The sequence below is a fragment of the Oratosquilla oratoria genome, chromosome 37, assembly GCF_046742065.1.
Source record: "Oratosquilla oratoria isolate Oo_2021 chromosome 37, ASM4674206v1, whole genome shotgun sequence".
NCBI classification, from domain to species: Eukaryota; Metazoa; Arthropoda; class Malacostraca; order Stomatopoda; family Squillidae; genus Oratosquilla; species Oratosquilla oratoria.
Genome location: NC_134813.1, coordinates 35,972,990 through 35,998,801, shown reverse-complemented (window position 1 = coordinate 35,998,801; position 25,812 = coordinate 35,972,990). Strand labels below are relative to the sequence as shown.

The 25,812-nt window shown below is 37.4% G+C and overlaps 2 protein-coding genes across 16 annotated transcripts in view; one reads left to right on the top strand and one right to left on the bottom strand.

The window, feature by feature from the left end:
* The window catches only part of LOC143019652 (guanylate kinase-like), a 53,673-nt gene extending 37,077 nt beyond the window's left edge, over nt 1-16,596 (top strand). For 6 of the 7 annotated variants that reach the window (XM_076175543.1, XM_076175540.1, XM_076175544.1 and 3 more), the window contains 4 exons: nt 4,411-4,515; nt 4,678-4,869; nt 7,900-8,051; nt 9,211-16,596. In XM_076175543.1, coding sequence (XP_076031658.1) covers nt 4,479-4,515; nt 4,678-4,869; nt 7,900-8,051; nt 9,211-9,423 — 594 coding nt within the window. In that variant the 5' untranslated portion in view covers nt 4,411-4,478 and the 3' untranslated portion in view covers nt 9,424-16,596. The remainder of the gene's footprint in view (nt 1-4,410; nt 4,516-4,677; nt 4,870-7,899; nt 8,052-9,210) is intronic. The other variant, XR_012965842.1, reaches the window with a different exon arrangement.
* A 3,222-nt stretch (nt 16,597-19,818) lies between these two features.
* The window catches only part of LOC143019650 (dual specificity mitogen-activated protein kinase kinase 4-like), a 73,910-nt gene continuing 67,916 nt past the window's right edge, over nt 19,819-25,812 (bottom strand). For all 9 annotated transcript variants that reach the window (XM_076175532.1, XM_076175529.1, XM_076175531.1 and 6 more), the window contains one exon: nt 19,819-24,569. The gene's annotated coding sequence lies outside the window, so the exon portion shown is untranslated. The remainder of the gene's footprint in view (nt 24,570-25,812) is intronic.

Genomic DNA, 25,812 nt, shown 5'->3' with positions numbered 1-25,812 from the left:
CTGAGTCTTTGTATTGTGTAGTCACAAGGGAGATGTGTTACGTGAATGTCTTGCAGGAGACATGTTACGTGAATGTCTAGCAGATGTGTTACGTGAATGTCTAGCAGAAGATGTATTACGTGAATGTCTAGCAGGATATATGTTACGTGAATGTCTAGCAGGAGAGTGATTTTGGGATTCTGGTCTGTGTTGCCTCCGTGCTAGCACCTCATGGCAATGATCACTCGTGTGAAAACATGTAACAGATGCTCGCATTATCGGTTCGGGTGTGGCGGGTATCTGTGATAACACGTATTAATGAGGTGTCCTGGTTTGTGGCAGTATGTACAAAACATTCGTGTTCTTGAAGGAGAGCGTTGTCGTGAGCGATTTCGCGTGCATGATGCATGTCTTGATCCAGTGTTATGAGAGGGGGACAATGTGACTTGGACTATCGTGTGTGTGGGTGCTATGGGTACTGACTGGTTTTGTATCTGATAGCTTGGTCCGTGCCAAAGAATTTCCTGGAGAATTCGCGTAATGTGATACCTAGTGTGTTGTTTGTTCAACATTTTGTTAAGGGAAGCACATACAGCCATCGTCTGAACATTCTCTTCAGAATTCACTCCCTTCTTCCAGTGAACCTGCCTTGCTCAAAGTTTCCACCCGTACGAAGCGAATGCGTTCTTCTCGCATGTCTAAATCTAAGAAACGGAATACCAAATGCCCCCCCCCTCCATTCTCCAGAATTCTCTCCAACAGAAAACCAGGTCTCCCATTCCTTGGATAAATTGGTGGCAGCGGTAGGATTCGAACCCACGCCTCCTTAAAGGCATTTGATTTAGCCTCCAGTCTCAGAGGAGGCGTGGGTTCAAATCCCATGACGCATGATCGTCCTTGTCTAAATCCAAATTCCCTTGGATTTAGTACGTTATTTTTTTTCCAAATGCCTTACCCATCTAATTTTCATAATTCACAAAGTTTAGCTATCATACTTGTAAGAGAGACTGGTCTATAGTTAGTAGGGTCTTCCTTGTTTCCCCCTTTATATATTGGTACTATATTTGCTCGTTTCCAATCTTCTGGAACTTTTCCTTCTTTCAATGAACTGCTTATTATACTATGTATTTTGTCTGTTAGTTCATTCCTGCATTCTCTAAAAATCCAGTTTACCATTTCTTCTGGTCCATGCGATTTTCTGACATCGAGGTTACTCAAGTGATTCATTATTTCATTCCTTGTTACCTCTATCTCTTTCATAGGGGGGACTTTCTCCTCCCACTCGATCTCTAAGTTGTATGTTCTCCCTCGTAAACACCGATTTAAAATGCTTGTTCATAATTTTTGCCATTTCTATTTCCTCTGTGTATTCAACTCCTTGTCATAGTTTCTGTAATTCTTGTTTGTTTTTCAGTTTGTTCACAAATCTGTAAAATAGTTTTGGTTGATCTTTACATTTTTCTATGACATCTTTTTTCATATTTTCTCTTTTCTTCTCTGCACACTTGTTCATATACATTTCTATAATTAGTATATATTTTCCACTTCTCAGGTCTTTTGTCTTTTTACCATTTTATCCAAGCTTTATCCCTTTTGTCTTTTAACTCCCAAATCACTTTCTGTACCAACACTTTACATATCCTTTATCTTGTTTTTGTCTTGGAACATACTTTTCCACTCCTTTATAAATTTTTGTCAAAATATTCCATTTCTCTTCTACTGTTGTTTCCTCCTTGTGCATCCTTTCCCAGTCTGCTTTTTGAAAGAATTCTCTTATTATATCAGTTTTTTTCCATACATCAATCTTCCCTTTCTATATTGTTTGTTGTTTTTTTTTCTTGTATTTTTCCTCATTTAGTTCCAGTTCAACCAATATATGGTCACTTTTACTTATTGGTGTCTTATATTCAATCTTGTCCACTATTTCGGGTTCTGATGTGATTATTAGGTCCAATTTCGATAGTTCTTCCTCATTTCTATACCTAGTATTCTCTTGTATCCATTGCGTCATTTTATGTTCTATGAACATATGAAGCAGTACATTTCCCCATAGGTCATCTCCACCCTTCACTGTCGTCTCTTTCCGGCAGATTTCTTTACAATTAAAGTCACTCATTATAACTTCCATTATCTTATTTAGTGGTATCCTTGTGTCTTCTAACATATTTTTGTGTTCTCTCTCTTCCCATGAAGCAGTTTTAGGAGGCACATAATTTACTACAAACTTCCTGCTCTTCTCATCCCTGTCCTCTACTTCCATCATAATCATCTCTACTCTATTCTTTCCATATGTGCCATTCCTCACATTTATATCCTTCTTAGTCAGGAACATAACTCCATCCCCTTGTTTTACCTCTCTGTTTCTAATCCAATAATTATATGCACCATGTCCTACACTGTTGGGGGTCGTGGACCTTTCAATTTTGTCACTACAATTCCCATTATGTTCGGTTCTTTTTCCTTCAGATAATCATTCAGTTTGTTCAAGCCTGTTATTAAGCCATCTATGTTTGTGTAAGACACTTTTAATTTTCTGCTACTTCCATCGTGATTTCTGTTTCCTTTGCATTTTTCTCTTCTAGGAACCATTTCCTCACATTCGTATCCACTACTCTCCAATAGAATTTCTCTCTGACTCTGTTCTTCTCTTGTTTTTTTCCTTGTTTTCTCATACTCTCCTCTTTATTTCTCTTTTTATCCATACTTGTTTATATTGATCACTGTCTGCTAGTTTCCCTGTTTTTGCTAAGATATTCTCTGCTGTCAGGTGTTACCTGAATTTGATCTTAATTGGTCTGGTCTTATCTGTATTGTATTTCCCTATTCTTTATATTTCTTCAATATCTTTCCATTTCTTGTCCATCCTCTTGAACTATTTCTAATATCTTGTTTACCTTTTCCTTCTCTTTTACTCTTGTGGTCCTATTTGGATTATGCTTCTCTTCCATCCCTAATACAATTATACATTTCTCTTTGTCCCCTAAGTCTCTTACTATATTCTCCTTCTTTCTCATCACTTTAATGACTGTATCCTTAGTTTGTTCTTTCATCTGTTGTTTCACTATATCTCTAGATACAATTTTGTTGTTCTCTTGAACTTTTCTCCAACCCTGTGCTCCTTTTGCTATGGACTCTTTATTCTCTTTATCATTCTTCTTTAATTCCTCATTCTCATCTTTTACTTCTTTTACCTGTCTTTTTAATTCTTCTATTTCTTTAGTTAGGTTTTGATTCTCTTTCTTTAGTTCTTCCAGTTTATCAACTCTTTGAGTAACTAGTGTTAATTGGTTAAACCTAACTTCCCATGCTTCGTTCATTTATATATATATATATATATAATATATATATATATATATATATATATATATAAATAGTATCTCCTCTAAATTTACTAGTCGGGGGAGGTTGTCACCTCCTCCCTCATTAAATCCATAAAAGCCGTTATCTTCTCTTTCCATTGAGCTGCTATTATCTATATTTCTGCTTTTGACTCCTCTGCTTCCTTGTTCTCCCTCATCTGTGTGTTCTGCACTCCTTTTGTTTATACCCCTTCTCTAACATCTGGTACCCATTCGTCCCCTCCCTCATTTCCTTCCATTTTCCTCAGTAATCCCTCTCTCCTTTTTTCTTCACCCTCCCACTACACCACAAGCTTTCCCCTTCCCTACCAATACAACAAAGGTAATCCCTCGTTGAGATCAATGAAACTTGAATTTTTCCTGGAGTTCCAAACTTCGCTATCACTTTGACCGACGTGTGTGTGTATGTAAAAATACATATATATGAATATATATGTATATATGTATGTATGTATATATGGTAAACCCTTGACATAATGGATGATGTGGGGGCAGGGGTCTGTCATTATATCCGAAGACCTGTTATATCCGATGGAAATACTGGACAGGTCCGTTATATATATATATGTATATATATATATATTATATATATTATTGAACATATTTTTACCAGTAGTTGAGGGTTAGTGCTAGGCCTTCATATATGAATGATCTGAGTTCAATTCCCTGGCAAATACAAAAATGCGTAGTGATAGTTTGGCTTCATATATAAACAGTACATATGTTTGCACTTTGTCAGATTCACTTGACAACACATAGTCATATAAAGACAGTACACATAAACAAGTCTAGTGCAGTACCTTCTTTCCTAATACACACATTGCCTTTATGCTAAAAAATGTGTATCATCCTGAAGGTGGTCCATGCCTGTGTGGCAAAAGAGACCCCATAGACCCTAGGGTTTCCATAAGGTTCCCCAACAAGGCAAAGACTATTCTCAGTCGTGTGATAGGCATTAATTTGTATATCAGTACTCACACATTTTCCTATTTCCTGTATTGGATACCACTTGTTATATGAATTTGAAGTTTGATACAAAATACTGTATGACCCTCTCTATTTTGAACTACAGGTGCAAGAGTGTTGCGTCCGGTGCTCATAAATTGCCCAAGGATCCTGTCAAATAGTGTTGGTAAAATCATGGCACCACGACCTCTTGTCATATGTGGACCCTCAGGTATGATTTGAATAAGTTTACTTGAAAGCTTTTCTCTATGCTTGTATTAGGCAGAGGCAGTGTAATCTAATTTCACAGGCCTTTTTTTTTCCATTTAAATGAGATCAGTTATATTCTTAGTAAGGCTATTTCCATTATACAAACTTAAATTTTTCGTCACAGGTGTTGGAAAGGGCACACTATTAAAAAAACTACTGGAGGATCACATGAATGCTTTTGGGTTTTCTGTCTCCCACACTACACGTCAACCAAGACCAGGCGAAGAACATGGTAAAGATTATTTCTTTGTGAATAGAGAAGAAATGGATGAAGCCATTGAGAATGGGGAATTTATTGAACATGCTGTTTATTCAGGTAATTTTTTCTGTATAATTTTTTTCTTTAGTTTACCTATGAAGAAAATGCTACTGTACTTGCAGATATGGTGGGAGTTAAGGAAATAGACTTCTTAATAACAAATTTGCTTTGGGTAGGTTATGAAAATAAATTGATGGAAGACCCAAGTTTATGTTAGTGCATGTACCATACAGGTGTTTAGAATATACTTTTTGTCATAACATTTATACTTGGGATTTTGGCTAAGTTTTAACAAAATAAATTCTAGTACTTGTCAGGTTTACCTGTAGCCATGAAGCCAATTTTATGGAAATGACAAATACTAACAAATATGTCAGGAGGAATACCATATGAGAATTTGTGTATATGCAAAAGGCTTCTTCCCCCTTATATGGGAGGTAGCCAGCAAAGGTATGCACCCACCCCCACCCATTTTGCTCATTAAGGCTATATCAAGAATTTGGGACAGAAATAACCAATTTAATTATGGAAAATTGTTCCATTTGTCCCTCAATTAATTCCAAAGGATGTCTATGGCAGTAGCTTAGAAACTGGAAGAATAATGATCCAAGTTTTTATTATTTATGAGTAATGTAACCTCATTCCACATAATATCAGATCCACCAAGCCTGCTATGCAGGTGGTCAAAGTGGTTCAGAAAAGGCAGGAACACATCAAGTCAGGCTCAGAGTTAATCAATGGTGAAGGGTGGGATCTCTGGGTGGATGCCAAGAACATTATTTTCTTCATCCAAGATGACAAAACTCAGGAAGTTAAGAATTAATACAGTGGCTCTGAAATTAGGACATTGAGCAGTGGTGAGATTAGTAGTGAGGTTTACACCTAGTACTGGCTAGACTACAGCAATGGGGCACACTTTGGCTAGGTAGCTGTAAGCATATCTAACTACAGCCTGCTATTATATGGGTTGCTCTGGTTGATGAGAATATAATGTTGATGAAAATAAAAACACACCTTGAGCTTTATCTTTCTTATTGCAGTAATGCTCCCACACAAGTGTATGAACTTATCAACATTGATAAAAAAAAAAGCCCAATGCAGTCTGTACATGTATTTACCTAGTTGTATCACACGGGAAGGGAGCTATCCTCATGGTGACCCATCTTTGTATCTCTCAGCATCAAGTTTTTCTTAAAATCTTGAATAGTGTTTGCATACACTGTTTCTTTGTTTACTTTATTCCAAGTATCTATCACTCTGTGTGGGAAGCTTTTTTTTTTCAGATCTCTTCTGTAATTATCTTTTTTGAGTTTCTTTTTGTGTCCTCTTGTTTTTCCATTGTCCCATTTCAATAAATCATTCTTATCTAAGATTTCCATTCCCTTCATAATTCTATAGATAGTTAGTAGGTCTCCTCTTTCCCTTCTTTGTTCCAGAGTTGGTAATTCTAATTTGGACAGTCTTTGTTCATATATCATTTTGGAAAGAGTTGGTGCCAGTTTTGTTGTTGCTCTTTGTATTCTTTCTAATTTTTTTATATTCTTTTTGGTACTGGGTGTCCATAGTGTTGCTGCATACTCGAGTTTTGGTCTTATTAGTGTAGTTAGAATTTTTTTTTATCATTTCCTCGTCCAAATAGGCAAATGCCACTTTTATTGACCTCAATAAATTGTAGGTTTCTCCGACTATTTTATCAACATGCTTATCTGGTGTCATGTCTTTGTTGATCATCACTCCAAGGTCTTTTTCCAAGTTTACTTTTTTGACCTCTTCACCAATTTTATAATCTAATCTCTCGATATTCTGTTTTTACTTTTTCCAAATTCCATTATACAGGTACTACATTTCTTGATATTGAATTTCACTTCCCACTTCTGAGTCCATTTCCAGATCTTGTCCAAGTCTTGTAATGAGTTGCAATCCTCCTCTGTTTTTACTTTCTTTAGTATTTTTGCATCATCTGCAAAGAAATTCATATAACACTCTACTCCTTCATCCATGTCATTTATGTATATAGCAAACATGATCAGGGCCAGTACTGATCCCTGCGGGACACCATTTATAATTTCTTCCTAATTTGAGAATTTATCTCTAATTACTACTCTCATTTTCCTCCCAGTCAGGAAGTCTTTCATCCATTCCAATTATTTTCCTCTGATGCCACCTATTGTCTCTATCTTCCTTATTAGTTTCTTGTGTGGTACCTTATCAAATGCCTTTTGTAGGTCCAGAAAGGCACAGGATGTGTTGAAAAGTGTATGAGTAAGGCCACACCCCTGCCTCACTTCTGAATTAACAGGAAAGCAGAACATTCCTTCACACTTAACAGCACTCTCTAGTTTAGGCCAGATCAGACAATCCATGTCTCTCTTGCAGAAGACCCATGGTTCCCAGATAACTAAGCAGCAGCCACCAGATTGGTCCACAAGGATGCAAGGAGTCAATGTTGTCTGGATTGGGTTAGATTGGAACAGTGTAGGATGAGGTTTTCTATGTCTTCTTTATGGTGATTGCATTTGGGTCAATATGAGACTGTGACCATTACTATTCTATATTAATACTGTTTCAATGCTAGGTATTGGCCAGAACAGGGTCATGCCAATGTTGCTTTTGCTTGTCATGAGAGGGATTTCTCAGTTGGGCTGATGTCTGGGAGAGTCAGGTGGTGTGCAAAGTTTGGGAGTTGGTCTTGGGTTGTTTTGTGATCGTGGATATCTTTTTGTATAGATAAGTTACATGGGCTGGTAGTAGATTGCTATAGATGTTTGCATAAAATGTGAAATAAAAGATATACTTGCTTTTATGCCCTTTATGAGCATGTTTTGCATATACTCGGTGACAATTGTATATGTATCACATGATTCCTTTTTGTCTTTCATACTACCCAAATCAAGAAACGTGCCTAAAACAATACTATTGTCCTGTGTGTTTGCAGAGCCAATACAAGTTGTTCAGAATCAATCTTGGATTCTCATATTACAGTGCAAAAGCAAAATCAAGTATACAAAGTGTCGTGTACAAAATGTTGTTTTGTTTTCAAAAGACATAGCATAGTAATGATTTAACCTTTTGGTGGCCCAACTTCAGGTAATTGTTATGGGACAAGCAAGGAAGCAGTGGAAGCAGTACTAGAAAGTGGTCGTATATGCATCTTGGATATTGACACGCAAGGCGTCAAGCAGGTCAAAAACACAGATCTCAATCCATTTTATGTTTTCATAAAACCTCCCACAATTGAGGTAAGTTCTTTTCATAACAAGAGTAGAGTAGAATTGGAGGACTAAATCAAAACTTGAACCATCTGCAGATTTTCTAGGGTTTCTATGAGTTTTGTCATTATCCCTTCATCCATGTATATAACATGCACACATATTTGCTAGACTTTTGCCCATGGAAATGCTTTTTTAAAATACAAGATCATAGCATATTGATCTGTAGTAACTTTAAAGGACCAAATTAGAACAGTCATTTTAATTCCATCTCACAGATCAGCATTTAAATTGACAATCTACTTTTTATCATCACTTAGGATAGTTGTCTACATTAGCAGGTCTATCTGTATCTATATACCAAGGGCTGTTTCCCTCTTACCAGGGAGGTAGCTGAAGTCAAAAGGCATATACCCACTCCCACCCATTCCATTCCCATCCACCACCCTTTCCTCCCTCTCATCTGAGCTCTTCATGAGTGATGGGTCATCCCTGTATCCAGCTCACTGCCCTGGGTCAGAAGCAATGCAGCAAGACACAGCACATCCACAGCAAGGCTTATGTAGAAAAATAGATGGGGAGAAATCCCTTTAGGTTGCATCAAAATAACATTCACACATAATCACTCCCTTCCTTGCATCACAGTATCATCCATACACAGCCATTCTCCACTCACCCCTATCTCCTGCCTTCTCCCTTTCTTGGTCAACAGACATCCCCCTCTTGTTCAATGCCCCTTTCACTCCATCCATCCATTACATCCTCAGTCCCTTTATGTTCACTCCATCCACCTCTGCCTTCCACACCTTTTACTAATCTTTCTTCACTCATTCTTTCCATGTGTCTAAACCACCCCAATACTCTTTATCAACCCTGTCTGCCATCTCCTTTTCCACTTCTGCACTCCTCCTCACCTCATCATTTCTCACTCTATCCAACCTTGTAACCTACCATACTTATCAGACATTTCATCTGAAACATTTAAATTTTTCTTCTCTGCCTGTCTTAAATTCCATGTCTCTGTCCCATACAGTGTTGTTAGCACAATCACCTGTCTTCTTTTATTTCATAACTGCAGAATTTCAGACTGAATTTATTTTGATTTTTATGTCAAAGTAGTATAATTTAGTAATTGAAAGTAATGTAGTTACCGACCAAGATGCAGATATTACAGTCACATTTGTTGCAGGACTTGGAGAAAAGACTACAGGGTCGAGGTACAGAAACTGAAGAGAGCATGGCAAGGAGACTAAAAGCAGCACAAGAAGAAATTGAATATGGGGAAACACCAGACAACTTTTGTATTGTCATAGTCAATGATGAAGTTGATAGAGCTTATGAAGAATTAAAACAGTTTATATTACCTGAAATTAAAAAGATTGAAGATTGTGAAAGTGACTGAAGAACAGCAGTCTGTTAAGTATATATGAAGTTAGGTACTGTTTGAAAGCAGACAAGAACTTCAGTATCATGATAATATTCTTTTCTTAATTTCATCTCATGTTGCACTAAGGAATAAGACACATTTTTTATTTGCATAGACATAAGCTATGATTGTTATATGATGCAATACAGTGATTATTCATGCAAGTTGTGTTTGAAGTTTTTACTGCACGTTTGGGACTAACGATGGGTACTTGCAAAGGTAGGTTCTACAATATGGATGTGGACTGCTCAGACAGACAGTCTAGGGAATGACAACAACAACAATATGGATGTCAGAGAGGATTGTATCAGCCACCATCTTGAAACTCATCAACATCCTCACCTCCACATAAAGGTGCAGCCCTAATGAGCTGACATTCACTCCTTGTACCAGACTTACTCTAATACAATGCAGACAACAATCCAATATTTCTTCCCAGAAAGGACTGTGGTACCCAACAAGTACCAACTGTTGTGGGGCTGCAGTTTTCAGTCCATGAAACTCATGGCAACAATTGTTATTATTATTGTCATTATTTTTAATACTACAGTGAGACCTCTCATTAACGGATGTTAATTAGCTGTGTTTGCGGTGTTTTTGCTGTGTTTTCGGTGTTTTGGAGTGGTTTTTGGGTGGCATAGTGATTGCACGCACTAAACAACAGCACCAAAAACACTGCAAACACAGCAAATTAACGTCTGTTAATGATAGGTCTCACTGTTCTATTATTGCTATAACTGCAAGTTTTACTCTGAGGTACCTTTTTTATGTTGTGCAATAAGAATCATCTCTATGTACCATCATCTACAACATATATGGGCATCTAGGCCTTAATAATGATAACAGCAACAATTGTTGCCCCAAGTTTAACTATATGGAAAACCTGCAGTCCCACAGTAGCTGGCAGCAGTCCTATGGCCCACCCACAGACCTCCTGAGGAAGAAACTGAAGATTCGTCTGTATTGTATTGGTGTAGGACTGTTTCTGTATCACTTGAAAGTAATAGAAAGGGAGCAATCACTGATTGTTATCTCTTGTGTGAAAAAGTGTAAGAAACACAGATGAAGTCGATAAAGAGAAATCTTGGGCCCAGTCTGGAGACCAAGTATCAGTTCCTTAGGGTTGCATCTCCTGATGGAGACGAAAGGATTGATGGGTTCAGAAAATGGGTAGCTTTGTTGCTCATCTTGCAGGACCATCACAAGCAGGTACCTCTCATTTTACCTAATCTTAGCTTTTATATTTATTATTTAAATGACCACTTTTGATTGTATACAAATTTTGCACTGCCAGTATTATAAGAAAACTCCTTGAAAGACCTATTAGTGCATCACTTGAAGGAAATGTGTCTCATTCAAACATTTTGAATGCATGTAATTTTATGTATTAATTTATATATTTATTTTTTGTCTGGAATGTTTATCAGTACATCGATACTTAATGCTGTCAGCAAATAAGTCTTTTTAGTTTTTGTCTTGTAAATAGTATACTGGAGATTACTAACGTAGCTTTTTACCTTTTTTTTTTTCAAGTTTCTTTTGAATAAGAATTTATGGGTTTTGGAACATAGGTTATAGTCAGGAAAAACAAATAAAACTGACTGTCTGACCAGCTCTGCTTGATCAATATGTCACGTGTTTGTTTATAATGTCAATGTGCTGGAAAAGTACATCCACTGACACTGGGACTATAATCCTGTTCAGGTCCTCCTGTTGGTATCTCCAGAAAGAAATTTTTAATTGTTGTCAGTGTTATATTAGTGTGGAACTTTTTCTGTAGAAAGGAGAGGAACATTAGAGAGTTGTCAGCTTTACTGAAAAAAGTGGGCCTAGTATATTTATTGAATACCACCCTCTCAAATACAGATGAAGATGTTAATAGGATTTGAAGACAAACAACAGGAAGACTATTCTCTGACATCCAGTTTAGAGGACCACTACATGCAGACAACCCTCATCAGTCCATGGAGGAGAAAACTGAAACTATTAACCTCTTCAATAGAAGTCAAATATAAAGTCACAGCTGTAATATTTTCCATTCTCTCATTCTCTTTCACCCTGAATGTGGATAACCACAGGAAATGCTATCAAGCCTGTTCACGGAATACATCATCACTCGACTACAACTACAAAATAAATACAATCAGGATGCTGACGTCGGCATCCTCATAACTCGTGCTTCAGGACACCTACATTGGCATCCTTTTCTGCTAAGGGTTAAAGAGTGCTATCTAAGACTGGAGAGCATAAGTTTGAAATACAGATGAATTTCAAGAAAATGGGACCAGTAGAGGATGTCTGGGAATTGATGTATGAAAGTGGAAGACTTAGAAGAAGACATTGGCCATAGAGTGAGGGAGGTGGGGAGAAGATTGCCATATGATAAAGTGGTGGAGCCAAACCAGCTCCAGCTGTTAGGCCCTAACTTAAAAGTACTGTGCCTTGTTGCATGTCCTCATCCCAAGCAATGTGGCCCTATGAGGGACAGGGATGGCCCACCATCCATGAAATGCTAAGATAGAAGGAGCATTAAATGGGTGTTGTTAAAGTGGGTGTGTACTGTGACCTGGCCACCCCCTGTATAAGGGGGAAAGGGTCTTTAGTTATGAGCATCACTGGTATTGCTCCTTTAAAAAAGGACACTGCACACTCTTCCACATGAAAGGTTTGCCATTTCCAGTCATTGTGGTGAATACTGCACACTCTTCCACATGAAAGGTTTGCCATTTCCAGTCATTGTGGTGAATGTATGTCTGTGGAAAGTGCCAAGAAAGTGAGTGATGAATGAGGAAAATGGAGGAGAAATAAGGAAAGATGAGGTGAAAGCAGTTATTAAAATTATGAGAGCAGATAAGGCACCTGAGTTTGATGGGTGTTATGCAGAGTGTCTAAAAAAAGGGAGGTACAGTGATGGTGGACTGGCTGGTGAAGTTTAATGTTTGTCTAAAATATGGTAGAGTGCCAGAGGACTGGAGGAGTGCCTGTATAGTTCCACTTTACAAGGAAAAGGGGACAAGTGTGAGTGTAGTAGTTTCAGAGGGGTCAGTTTGTTGAGTGTAGTTGGGAAAGCTTATGTAAGGATTTTGATTGAGAGGATTATGAGATGAACAGAGGGAGTAATAGGTGAGGAACAGTGTGGATTTAGGACAGGTAGGGGTTGCATGGATCAGATTTTTGTGGTAAGGTAGTTATGTGAGAAAGTTTAGGAAAAGGTAAGGGTATTTATTGGGCCTTTATGCATTTGGAAAAAGCTTATGACAGGGTGGACAAGAAGGCATTGCAGATATATGGGATAGGAGGAAAGCTGTTAAGACCAGTCAAGAATTTTTACAAGAGTAGTAGAGCTTGTGTAGAATTAGAAATGGAGGGAGGGAGTGGTTTGAGGTAAAGGTGGGACTTATATAGGGATGATGTTGCCTTGGATGTTCAATTTATACATGAATGGGATGGTGTGAGAGATAAACACATAGGTAATGGGTTGGGGATTGGAGATAGTAAAAGAAAATTAAGTAAAATGGGAGATAAGCCGGTTGTTGTTTGCTGATGACACTATGCTTGTAGAAAGATCAGAGGAAGGATTAAGGAAGTTGAGGATAAATGTGGGTAAAAGTAGAGTGATGAGATGTACAAGGGGAGAATATGGCAGCAAATACGAAGTGAGTATCAAGGGAAAGGGAGGAGTGGAGGTAGAATGTAGATTGAGAGAAGCACGTAAATGCCTTGGGGGATTAAAAAGTGAAATGAGGAATAGAAGTTTGGGAATGGATGCTAAGAGGAGATTGTATGAAGGAGTGATCGTGCCAACAGCACTGCATGGGGCAGAAACTTGGAAAATGAGAAGAATTTGAATGTGTTTGAGATTAAATGCCTGAGAAGTATGGTAGGGGTTACTAGGCTGGATAGAGAAATGAGGTGAGGAGGAGAGCAGGGGTGGAAAGGGAGTTGGGAGATTTGGTTGATGAAAGAATATTGGGATGGTTTGGACACATGGAAAGAACGAGTGAAGAAAGATTAGTAAAAGAGGTGTGGAAGGCAGAGGTGGTGACTAAGGATGAGATGGATGGATGAGAGGACAGGGAGTGGGGTCGCCGATTAAATGAAGCAGCCTTGCTGTGGATGTGCTGTGTCTTGCTATATTGCTTCTGACCCAGGGTAATGGGCGAGATGCAGGGATGATCATCATCCAAGAGGAGCCAAGATAGGGGGTAATGGGAGTGGATTTTATGCCATTATTTTTTGACTATCTCCCTTGTAAGGGCGAAGAAACTGTTGGTATATGTATGCTTTCTTGTCAAATCCCTGTAATATATGTTGAGTGATGTTTGTAAGAAGTATGCTATGGAAGGGCATCTTTGAATCCATGTAGTTAGGGGATGTTAGTTTGGTTTTGGTCCTTTCTGAGACCACCCTTTCCATCAGTTTAGATAGGTTAGATTGTAGAGAAATTGGTCCATAAGACGCCAGGTTTTCTGGTTGAGAACCAAGTATTTGGGGGATGAAAACTAACAGAAGACTGTACAAAGGGTTAATTGTACCAACAACACTGTATGGGGGTGGAGACTTAAATTCTAATTTAAGGGAGGCAGAAAGGAGGACTTGAATGTGTTTTAGATGAAGTAGTTACGAAGTATGGTGGGGGTTACAAGGATGGATAGAGTGAGAAATGAGAAGGTGAGGTGGAGAGCAGGTGTGGAAGAAGTTGGCAGATATAGTTGATCAAAGACTACTGGGATGATTTGGGGATATGAAAAGACTGAGTAAAGAAAGACTAGGATAAAGAGTATAGAAGACAGAAGTTGATGGCATTTATTTGAAGTGAAGACCAAGAATAGGATGGAGTGAAGGGGGATTCTGATACAAGTGGGGAGAGGGCAAGAGTTAGGTGTTGTGAGCAGAGAACTGATTCAGCCTAAAGGGATTTCTTCTTGTTTGCTCCATAATTTCTTGAGTGGATGAGGGATGAGAGTTTCCATGTAATAAAGCAGTGAGAGTAAACCAGCTGTGGAGGTGCTGTGTCTTGCTTCATTGCTCCTGGCCCATGTAGTAGGCAGGGTACAAGGATGACCCTTTACCCACAAGGAGCTAAGATAAAAGGAAGAACAAATGGTTGTAGAATGGATGCCTTGGCCGGACCACCCTCCCAATAAGGTGTAAAGGGACTTTTGGTATATGTATATATTATGTTTGATTTTAAGAAGGGCTATGTACATAGAATAATACTCTATTCTGCCCTATTTAACCAATCCACAGATGATCTCGTACCAAATCCAGAGCATAACACCAAAGTGGTCACCTATGCAGGTGACGTATTGATATTAGCCAAACACGGCAACTAAAAACACAAGTGCTAAAAACATTTAAACATAAGCATTTAACATGAAACCATATGTAAGACATAACAGTAGCTGAGAAAATAGAATGGTGGCCTCCCCTAAAAACTTTTCAATTACATTGGGAATGGAGTAAGTGGTTTGAGGTGAAGGATAATAACAGGATGCACCAGAACTATCCCATTATAACATCAATTCACACAAACCAAAATCCTTCCCATGAAAATTGTAAGCACACAGTTTTATGCAAGCAAAAATAAATAAATAAATAAATAATAATGAATAAATAAAATAAAATCAACATCGGCAGCATACTTATCAAACATCTACAACAATCTACCATATGTATCAAACTACACATCCTTACAAAAACACCTATATTCTATCTATATACAGAGGGTTTTTTCCCAATTAAAGGGAGGTAGTCAAGTCAAATGGCAAGTACCCACTCCCATCCATTTCACTCCTTGGATCACAAAAAAAGAGCTCCAAGACCAAACACCAAGCTTCCCTAGACATCATTTCCACAGAGAAATTCCTTCCACGACAACCAAGAATTACATACAGGCCACCATCAAGCATTAAAACAATACCAATACATGACAGGCCTGGGCACAGGAGCAAAATGCCCCAGGTACAATCACCACAGAGAAGTCACCAAACACTTCATCATAAGTTGCCTTACTCCAGCCTTCCCCAAACAACAGAATTTTATATATATATATATATATATATATATATATATATATATATATATATATATATATATATATATATATATATATATATATATATATATCTCCTTTTTTTCTTGAGTGACTTATAGACCAGATCAGTGGCCATTGTTTGTTACCTGCAGTCATGGGTCTTGTAAGAACCTGGGGTAACTGATTCATCAACCATGTTATTAATACAAACCAGTGTTAAGGCTATCTTGAACATATTAAATTGTAAGATATCTTGACAATGGTAAAATATCTTTGAAATATTACCAGATACATGAAAAAATATGTTAATGGTAGATTTTCTGTATGTAGCCCTCTGCCAATTTTATATGCACATTTCCAACACATTTATAATGTCAACAAACAGATGATATAGTGATTAACTAGTCAACTCTATTGATGCTCAGCACATGCTAATGATCATGTGAAACCTCACTGGAACCAAAGTTCCTTCTGTCGCACCTTGTTGAGTGTAATACAGTTGCATTTATTGAAATTATATTAAAAAAAAATTGGTGCAACCTTGTTAATGAGTAATGTGTTGCCATGCATTCCAATACTGATATGCTCAGAGAAATTTTATGTAAACCAATGCCATAACTTTTGTTCCTGCAATTGAAATTGCATCTAGATATTGGCTTAATATTTTTTTATGTTTTAACTTTAATTCTAATGCAGAGTAGCATTGACAACCAAAGTCAGTGTACTGTATGGACCAAATCCCTTTTGTAACTCGGCAGTATATCAATGTTAATCTTCGTTGTGGTCAGTATTAGTGTTAACCAAATTAATTGGTTATATGTGATGAGCATCAAAATTATAGTTACTTAATTTATTAATAAACAACTCAAGTTGCTCTTGTACAAATAGGTTGGGATGAGAGTTTACATATTTATCATGCATTAAAAATACTTTTCTTTCTTGTCAGACATCAAACACGTTTAAATTATTATAATTTAAAGGTTTAAGCTTAATATTGTATAATGTAATGCCTGTAGAGGTGTTTTCATGGATTTTGCTTGTGTAAGCAACAAAAACTGTATAGCTTTTTATTGCACTCTAGCTAGAATAAATTATTATGATTTTAAAATATACTGTATGTATATTTTTTTTCCCTCGGTTCTACGTCATGCAATGCAGCTGTAGTAGAAAAAAATTATATGGAAGGAACACATTAACAGTTTAATATAATATGCACAAAAGTATGAGAAATACAAGAACATGTCCATACTGACAAGTACTTTAAAGAATTATGAACAGATGTTGAAGGAGGTTAAGGAGAGCAAAAAAGAAAACTATGAAAAACACGTGTCAGAAGATAAATGTGGAGAATTATAAAAACTCACAACCTAAGAAAAAATACTGTTGCCAAAACAGCACCTCAAAATTCCCTACTAACATAAATTCGGTCATACCCCACTGTAGCAATGAGATGTCCCAATACCACTACATTGACATTCCTCCCAAAACATTCATTTAAATCTACCCAAAAAGATTCCCTTATCTCACTACCAGGTCCATATGCACTCACAAAAACGTACATCACCTATCCCAGTTTCACTTTCATCCACACTAACCATGAAGACCCCTCCTCTCCACATGCTTTCCTTTATTATCACTTACCAGTAGAGCCACTCCTTTGCCCCCTCATCACTCCTAAACTCAAAATCACCCCTCCCTGTCAATATTGGTTCACTTCATGCTAACACATCACCTTCCTTATCACAACCTCCCAATTTCTTCCCTTCTAGTCTCCTCTATACCACCACCAGGGTTATGATTGGAGTTCTCTCCAACCTTCTTATGCCTTGAATATCCATCATATCCAAAAATATGGAAGGACTATTCTCTTCTATATATGTATACATATACCAAGGGCTTTTCCCCTTACAGGGGAGGTAGCCAAAGTCAAAGGCATAAATCCACTCCCACCCATTCCATCCCCACATACTCCACTCCCATTCACCCCTCTCCCTCTTTTCTTGGCTCCTCCTGGATGATGGGTCATCCTTACATCTTGTCCACAACCCTGGGTCAGAAGCAATACAGCAAGACACAGCACATCCACAGTAAGGCCGCCTCATTTAATTGGTGACCCCCCTCTCCATCCCCTCATGCAGAAAAAGAGAAGACAGGGAGAAATCCCTCCGGGCTGCGTCAAAATGTCATTCATTCATTCTCCCACACCCACCTCTTCCATACATCACAGCATTATCCATACGCAACCATTCTCCACTCACCCCTATCTTCCTTCCTCAATAGACATTCCCCTCTAACCCAATGCCACTTTTACCTCATCCATCCATCTCATCTTTGGTTGTCCTGTCATGTTCACTCCATCAACCTCTGCATTCCATGCCTCTTTTACTAATCATTCTTCACTCATTTTTTCCATGTGTCCAAACCATCCCAATACTCTTTCATCAACCCTATCTCCCAAGGTAGGGAGGTGCTTAGAGTAAACTGCTTAAATGAAAAAGAAAAGGAGAAGGAATACAAGAAAAAGCTGAGAGAAGAGTGGGAGTGAAGGATAGAGTAGAACTAGGAGCAGAAGAGGAATGGGAATGTTTCAAGGAGGGACCCACAAGGTGTGCTAAGATGGTGTCATGCAGTGTGTCTAAAAAAGGGAGGTACAGTGATGGTGAACTGGCTGGTGAAGTTGTTTAATGTGTTGAAAAAAGGGTAGTGCTGGAAGAGTGCCTGTGTAGTTCCACTTTACAAGGGAAAAGGGGCAAGTGTTAGTGTAGTAGTTTTAGAGGAATCAGTTTGTTAGCGTAGTTGGTAAGGCTTATGTGAGGGGTTTGATTGAGAGGATTATTAGAGGAACAGGAGGAATAATTGGTGAGGAACATTGGGTTTAGGACAGGTAGGGTGGTAAGGCAGACCTGTGAGAAAGCTTTAGGGAAAAGTAAGGATGTATTTTGGGTCTTTATGGATTTGGAAAAGGTTTATGATGGGTTAGACAGGAAGGCATTGCAGATATATAGGATAGAAGGAAAGCTGTTAAGGGCAGTCAAGAGTTTTTATGAGAGTAGTAGAGTCTGTGTTTGAATTAGAAATGGAGAAAGTGAGTGGTTTGAGGTAAAGGTGGGACTTTACCAAGAATGTGTTATGTGACCTTGGCTGTTCAATTTATACATGGATTGGTGTAAGAGGTATATGCAAGGGGATTGGAGATGGTTTAAGAAAATAGAGAAAAATGGGAGATAAGCCAGTTGTTGTTTGCTGATGACACTGAACTTGTAACAGGATCAGGGGAGGGATTAGGGATGTTAGTGGCAGAGTTTGGGAAGGGGTGCGAAAGAAGGAAATTGATGATAAATGTGGTTAAAAGTAAAGTGATGAGATGCACAAGGGGAGAGGATGGCAGCAAATTGGAACTGAATATTAAGGGAGAGAGACTGAAGTACATGGATAGCTTGAGATACTTGGGGGCAAATGTGGCAGGAAAGGGAGGAGTGGAGGTGGAATACAGATTGGGGAGGATTAAAAAATGTAATATGAAATTGACATTTGGAAATAGATGCTAGGAGGAGATTGTATGAATGATTGTGCCGACAGCACTGTATGGGGCAGGAACATGGAACATAAGAGAGGAAGAGTTTGAATGCCTGAGAAATATGGAGGGGATTCCACAGATGGTGCTGCCTTGATGCATTGCTTTTGACCTTGGGCAATAGGCAAGATGCAGTGATGACCCATTATCCAGGAGGAGCCAAAAAAAGAGGGAGGGGTGGTGAATGGGAATGGAGTGGGTGGGGATGAAATAGGTGGGAGTGGAATTATGCCTTTTGACTTCAATTACCTCCCTTGTAAGGGGGAAAAACCATTGGTGTATGTATGCATGCTCAACTGCTCACCATCCTTTGGTTAGGTCTAAGGCCTGTCCATATTGATAAGCCTCCTCTACTCATTACTCTCTACACAAGTCTCCCTCTCACTGATCTCCTTCAGTGTGATTCCCAGAATCTGCAGATTTTATTGAATGTTCTGTATCCACCTCTTCCTGGGCCTGCTGACTGGTCCTTGTGTGTGGAGTCCACACGAAGGCTTGGGCAGGCCATCTGTGCTGCTCCATTGACTTTAGATGTCCACACCATCAGAGCAGATTTCTGCTAATGATGGCATTAATATCCTCTATTTCTAAATTTCTTTGGACGATTTCATTCCGGACTTGATCTCGTCACGTTACACTGTAAATCAACCTTAGGTCCCACATCTCTCTCTCTTCTCTTTTAAGATATAAACTTTCTTAGGAGGAATAACTCTCTTAGAAAAGAAGATAAATGCTGGAAAGGATAATGATTCATACCATCAACACTTTACATCTTCATTTCTCTACATTTGTACATATAAGTCATCATCGTCATCTTTTAGTTAACACATGGTGCTGCCTCAGTCTCCATTATTTCATCTGACTAACAAATGGTTGATATATGCATGTCTTTACCAACATCCTAACAATTGGCTGATAAAGCACACAACTTTACCAACAAAATCCTAACAAATAGTTGATAATGTACATGACTTCATCAGCAAAAAACTAACAAATGGCTGACAGTACAACTATCAACAAAGCCCTTAGCCTGAAGAAAGGGCTTTACATATATCACTAAGTCTATATTTCAATCCTTCAAAAAATAAAATATTTACAATGAAATCCTTGCATATTTTTCTTTATCTTTTTTCTTTTAAACTTACATTGTTAAGGCAAACAAACTGCCCATTCTAGCATAGTTAATCAGTACAAAAACATACTTTTGAAATTAAGCAAGGCATACAGCCTTCAATTTAAATGACAAGACACACAACCCCAAAAAGGAGATAAGGAAGAGAGTTGAAATCAAGTCCACTTAATCAGCACCTCCCTTTCCAGTTCTTTAGCTTCAAGGTGAGAGAACACTGCTCCTCTTAATCTATTGTCTTGCCATACTAAAATAACCCAACTCTAAGGCCAGTATAAACCATAAGTTATTAAATTTACTTAACATTAACTTTTAAGACCTAATCAAATAAATGCAATTCAATGAGAAAATTTTGCTTCTATTTCCAAATAACCCCACCCCCTAAGAAAAAAAATAAAATAAAAAAAATAAAGTGGTGGCTTTCAATCATTCTTGAAGGAAAGCAATCATATTACAAGTATTGATAGAAATAATAAATGCTAGCCAAAATGAAAAGGACCTGTAAAACCATTTGATAAACTAATATAAGTGGTTTTAGTTTCTCATTTATTCGTATTAAGGCTATGATTATCATCCAATAATCTTACTGGTAAGATTATTGATGAAATAAATACTGTGCTTTATTGGGATTCTTTTGCTGTACAGTAGTTCTCTGACTAGTCATATATCAAATAACTTTATAAAAGTAAAATGCATTTGCAGAAGCTAAGACTTCATATTCCATAACAATGAAAGTATATGAATGCTTTGTGGAGAGCTATTTCTAAATGGCAACTTATGGTTGAATAAAAATCTACCACCTCAACAAAAAGCATTTAGGTCTTAAGGCAGAATAGTCCAAGATACCAAATGATGTAGCTCCTGACAACTTCACTGTGTACTGGTACATACACTAGAATTTGTCTAATTACTACATAACTTATTACTTGTTGGGTTTTTGATACCTATTGTGGTTTACACCAGAGCTGGGCGCATTCCTCGGTGCATTCCTAGGTACATTCCTCAGTGTGTTCCACTTTAATTTGGCTGCAGTTAGCCCTCCCAAACTATTAAAGCTTAAGAGACAGGTTCTTACCAAAATAAAAGTCCAGTTGGCCACATACTATACCGGCACCTACATTGCTTTCATAGTATGGAAGCGATAAGTGTGGCTAAACTAAAGTGGAATGTACCAAGAAATGCGCCCAGCTCTGGTTTACACGTGTGTGTGTGTGTATGTATATATATATATATATATATACACACATACATGCACACACACAGATATATATATATAAATATATATATATATGCCTAAAAAGCAATATCAAGGTTACATAAATTTAAATTATGAAAATATTGCAATGAAATATAATTTTGCATGAGTACAACCACTTTGAACACAAATAACACCAATTTTCAAACCTTCCCCAATAGCTGAAATCTGTGGTAACTTCTTACGAACACCAAAGAATACCTAGTAGTTAATTTTCAACTTTATAGCATATTTTTCATCAAGCAACAAATGACATCAGTATAATTACTACTGCAAAAAACAAAGCACCTACTCAACTGCCTTCAGGGATTACCATGAAAGGCTGCATCTCTTTTAAGTCTATACACTCTCTTCCATGATCTAACACAAGCATAACATGAGGCATACCTCAATACATGGAGGTAATTCTTGCTGATCCCTCACCCTTCCATTCAACCATTAAATATAACAAGTTATAAAACTAACAATAATGACAGCCATCTTATTCATACATACCATCTAAGGTTTTTAGAAAATCTGACTGCTATTATACAATCACAATGGTTTTATAAATGTCGCCTAACCTAAACTGAACAAATTATAGATGGGGTTGTATCCAACATTCAAAATATTTTCATTATCATATGAATGAGAGGTGAAAAAGATTAACTCTTCAACTACACTAAATTATAGGTTCATAAACTCAAAAAAATTCTTATCATAGAAAAAATAAAGAAAAGAAAGTAATTATATAATTTCCTATTCTCTAATCAAGAACCACAAGTATGGCTGCCTTTTATCATTGCATCTATGATCTATATGAAAGCTGAACTTTATCCCATTTTCGAATGCTATGCCTATGTAATATGTAAAACCAGAGCACCTAACCAATATGGAACTGGAAACATTTCAATTGCAGATCCAAATTCTACAGTAAACAAGAGACTTAACTATGTCATACTCTACAAAAAAATATATAAAATAAAATAATGACTGCATCTTGTGAAATACTGACAGACAATGGGAAGTGAAATGTAAGTGGCAACAACAGCAATGGCAGTAATGAGAAGCTTCAATGCATGGAAAATCCCAACAGATGCCAATGACAGAAACCTATGACACTGTACAATTTCCCAGACCTGTACCAATGAATGGTACAGGTCTTTGTCATCTTCCAATGGAGCAAATGGGTGGTAAGTATACATTGGTCTATCTCTCAAACTGGTAGCAGAAACAAGCAACAACCTCCTCAGCAAAGGAAAGCTCAGATCAAATTTCATTTCCAAGAATCTTCCCCCACCCAAACAAGATGAGAAGTGGACAACCACGACTTCAAGACCGAGCAATTGTATGCTCTGTGGGTGGAGATATATGTCACAACTGTGCCCAAGATGTGTAAAAATGTGACAATTACTGATAGGCGTCAGGACAAGTACAAAAGCACGAACCAAGGTTCTAAAGTGAGGTTAATATCATGATTGCCATTGTAGAAGAATTCACTTTGCTGAGATGGGCACGAGTTGATACAACTACCTGAGACAACTGGTACTATAGGTATGACAGTGCTTTCCTCTCACATCACGGCCCGAGATAAGACAACAAATAAGAAAGAAAACTGCCTTTAACACAGGCAAAAGATGTCTTCAGCCTTTTTCTGGCAAGGATGACATTCAGCAAAGGAATTACTAGTGTAAAATGTTTCATATTCACATTTTGAAGTGCTGAAAGCATTTGTTCTTTTGAAATATAAAAATCTCATTGGAAATTAGTAGCATTGACATTTATGGAGGTATACAAGTTTGTAAAAAGGCTTATGTATATGGTTGTGTATGTATGCATTCATATCAAAATAAATATCAATAGATGAATATGTATATGTTGTGTGAAACTAAGAACACTTTCATTTATATATATATGAAGCCCCTCCCTAAATACAAAGACCATGTAATTATGATCTTGTCCCATATTTATCTAGTCATGAATTTGATCAAATCCATATTATTACAAAATAATAATTCAGTTTAAAATAAACAAACCAAAATATACAGTGTTTGGTTAATAGCAAGTATCATTTGAATGCTTCCTTTTTATCCATAAAAATAATTTTGGATTTGCCATCAGTGGACCAAAAATGAGATATGTATATTAAAAACAATGAATTACACTGAAACTTGTGACACTTTTAAACATTCATGTAAGCTGCAGCACTTCCCAATACCAAAGGTAAAGGTACAAGCCAATGGAACAGCAAGCTCTGTATATAATAGTTTTGTCAAGGGTGACATTCATTAAATCTACTTATGAACTCAGTAAAAAAAATATAATAATAAATGAGAAAAATAATACGAGAAAAAAAATAAAAAGATAAAAAATGAATAAATAAAAAAAGTGGATAACATACTGTGTGGAAGTACAGAATCAGATTAATTCCCTCAAAATATCAGTCAAGTCACACCCAATTTTACCGAGAAGCATGGAGGTACCAAGAATTTTTTTTTTCTTTCCTTTTTTTATCAAGAAACAAACCATGCAATAATTTCCCCTAAAGTTAGTGTTCATAAATACGGCAAAAAATAAATACAGCAAATACATGACAATGGCACTACTAGCAACTTTTGTTCATTCTTGCTATTGTATTTCTAAACTTAAGGACAGGCCAAGCAAACACCTCATTGTCTACTTCACAAATCCAAAGAATACATACTTCAAAGTTGAAATTAATTATTTTTCAAATAAACAGCTAACTACTAAATGCTTAACATATTGTTAAATCCCAACAAAACCAAAACATTGAACTGAAACAAATTGGTGTTCTTGCTGTCCCTTATGTCTCCATGATCAATGAATAAAAAGAAAAGAAAGAAGAGAATAAAAAAAAAAAAAAAAAAAAAAAAAAAAAAAAACAACACATAGGTCTATGACTGTACAAATCACTCACAGTTTGTCTTTTTATAAGAGCTTTTTATGTGTCACTTACAGATTTTCCATGACATCTCCTAAGAATACGCTAACCTTTACAAGCTAATGAACAAAGCAGGGCTTTGTCAAGACCCAAGGGCATAAGAATTGTATGAAGGATTGCAATCTTGCCACAGCTAACAACTTGTCTGTCACGAGTCTTATTTATCTGATGATGGCCTCCTTCACTCTGCAAAGAAATGTCACCAATTTTATTACTATGTAGATTGAGAGAAGTATGTAAATACCTTGGGGAATTAAAAAGTGTAGTGAGAAATAGACAACTGGGAATGGATAGAAGAGATTGTATGAAGGGGTGATTGTGCTGACAGCACTGTATGGGGCAGAAACATGGAAGAGTTTAAATTAGAATGAGAAATGAAGAGGTGGGGTGGAAATAGAGTTGGGAGATAGGGTTGATGAAAGAGTATTGGGATGGTTTGGACACAAGGAAAGAATGAGAGAAGAAAGCTAAAAGAGGTGTGGGTGGTAGAGGTGGAGGGAGTGAACATAAGGGGGCAACCAAAGATGAGATGGATGAATGGGGTAAAAGGGGCATTGGGAAAGAGGGGAATGTCTGTTGAGGAAGAAAAGGAGAAGACAAAAGATAGGGGTGTGTGGAGAATGGTTATGTATAGATGTCTTTTTCTTGATTAAAAAAATAAATAAAAAATTGGGTGTGACTTGACTGATATTTTGAGGGAATTAATCTGATTCTGTACCTCCACAGTGCCTTCCTGTCTACCCTGTCATAAGCCTTTTCCAGATCCATAAAAGCCAAAAATACATCCTTACCTTTTCCTATAGCCTTTTCACATACCTGTCTTACCACAAAAATCTGATCTACACAGCCTCTACCTGTCCTAAATCCACACTGTTCCTCACCAATTACTCCCTCTGTTCCTCTCCTAATCCTCTCAATCAAGATCCTCCCATAAGCCTTCCCAACTACACTTAACAAGCTAATCCCTCTGAAACTACTACACTCACACTTGTCCCCTTTTCCCTTGTAGAGTGGAACTATACAGGCACTCCTCCAGTCTTCTGGCACTCTACCCTCTCTCCAGCAAACATTAAATAACCTCACCAGCCAGTCCACCATCACTGTACCTCCTTTTTTTTTTAGACATTCTGCATGGCATCCATCCAGACCAGGTGCTTTACCTGCTCTCATCATCTTAACAGCTGCCTTCACTTCATCCTTCCTTATCTCCATTTTCCTCACTCGTCATAGTCATTTTCTTAACGCTTTCCACTGCAACTATTTTTCCCTCCCTATCCTCTTTCACATTTAGTAACTCCCTAAAATATTCTGCCCATCTTCCCCTTACTGCCTTCTCTTCCATTATCATCTCTCCATCTGCACCTTTTACCTTTTCTTCTCTACTTGATTCGCCTCCTCTTCCTCTCTTAATTTCTTTCCAAAACATTTT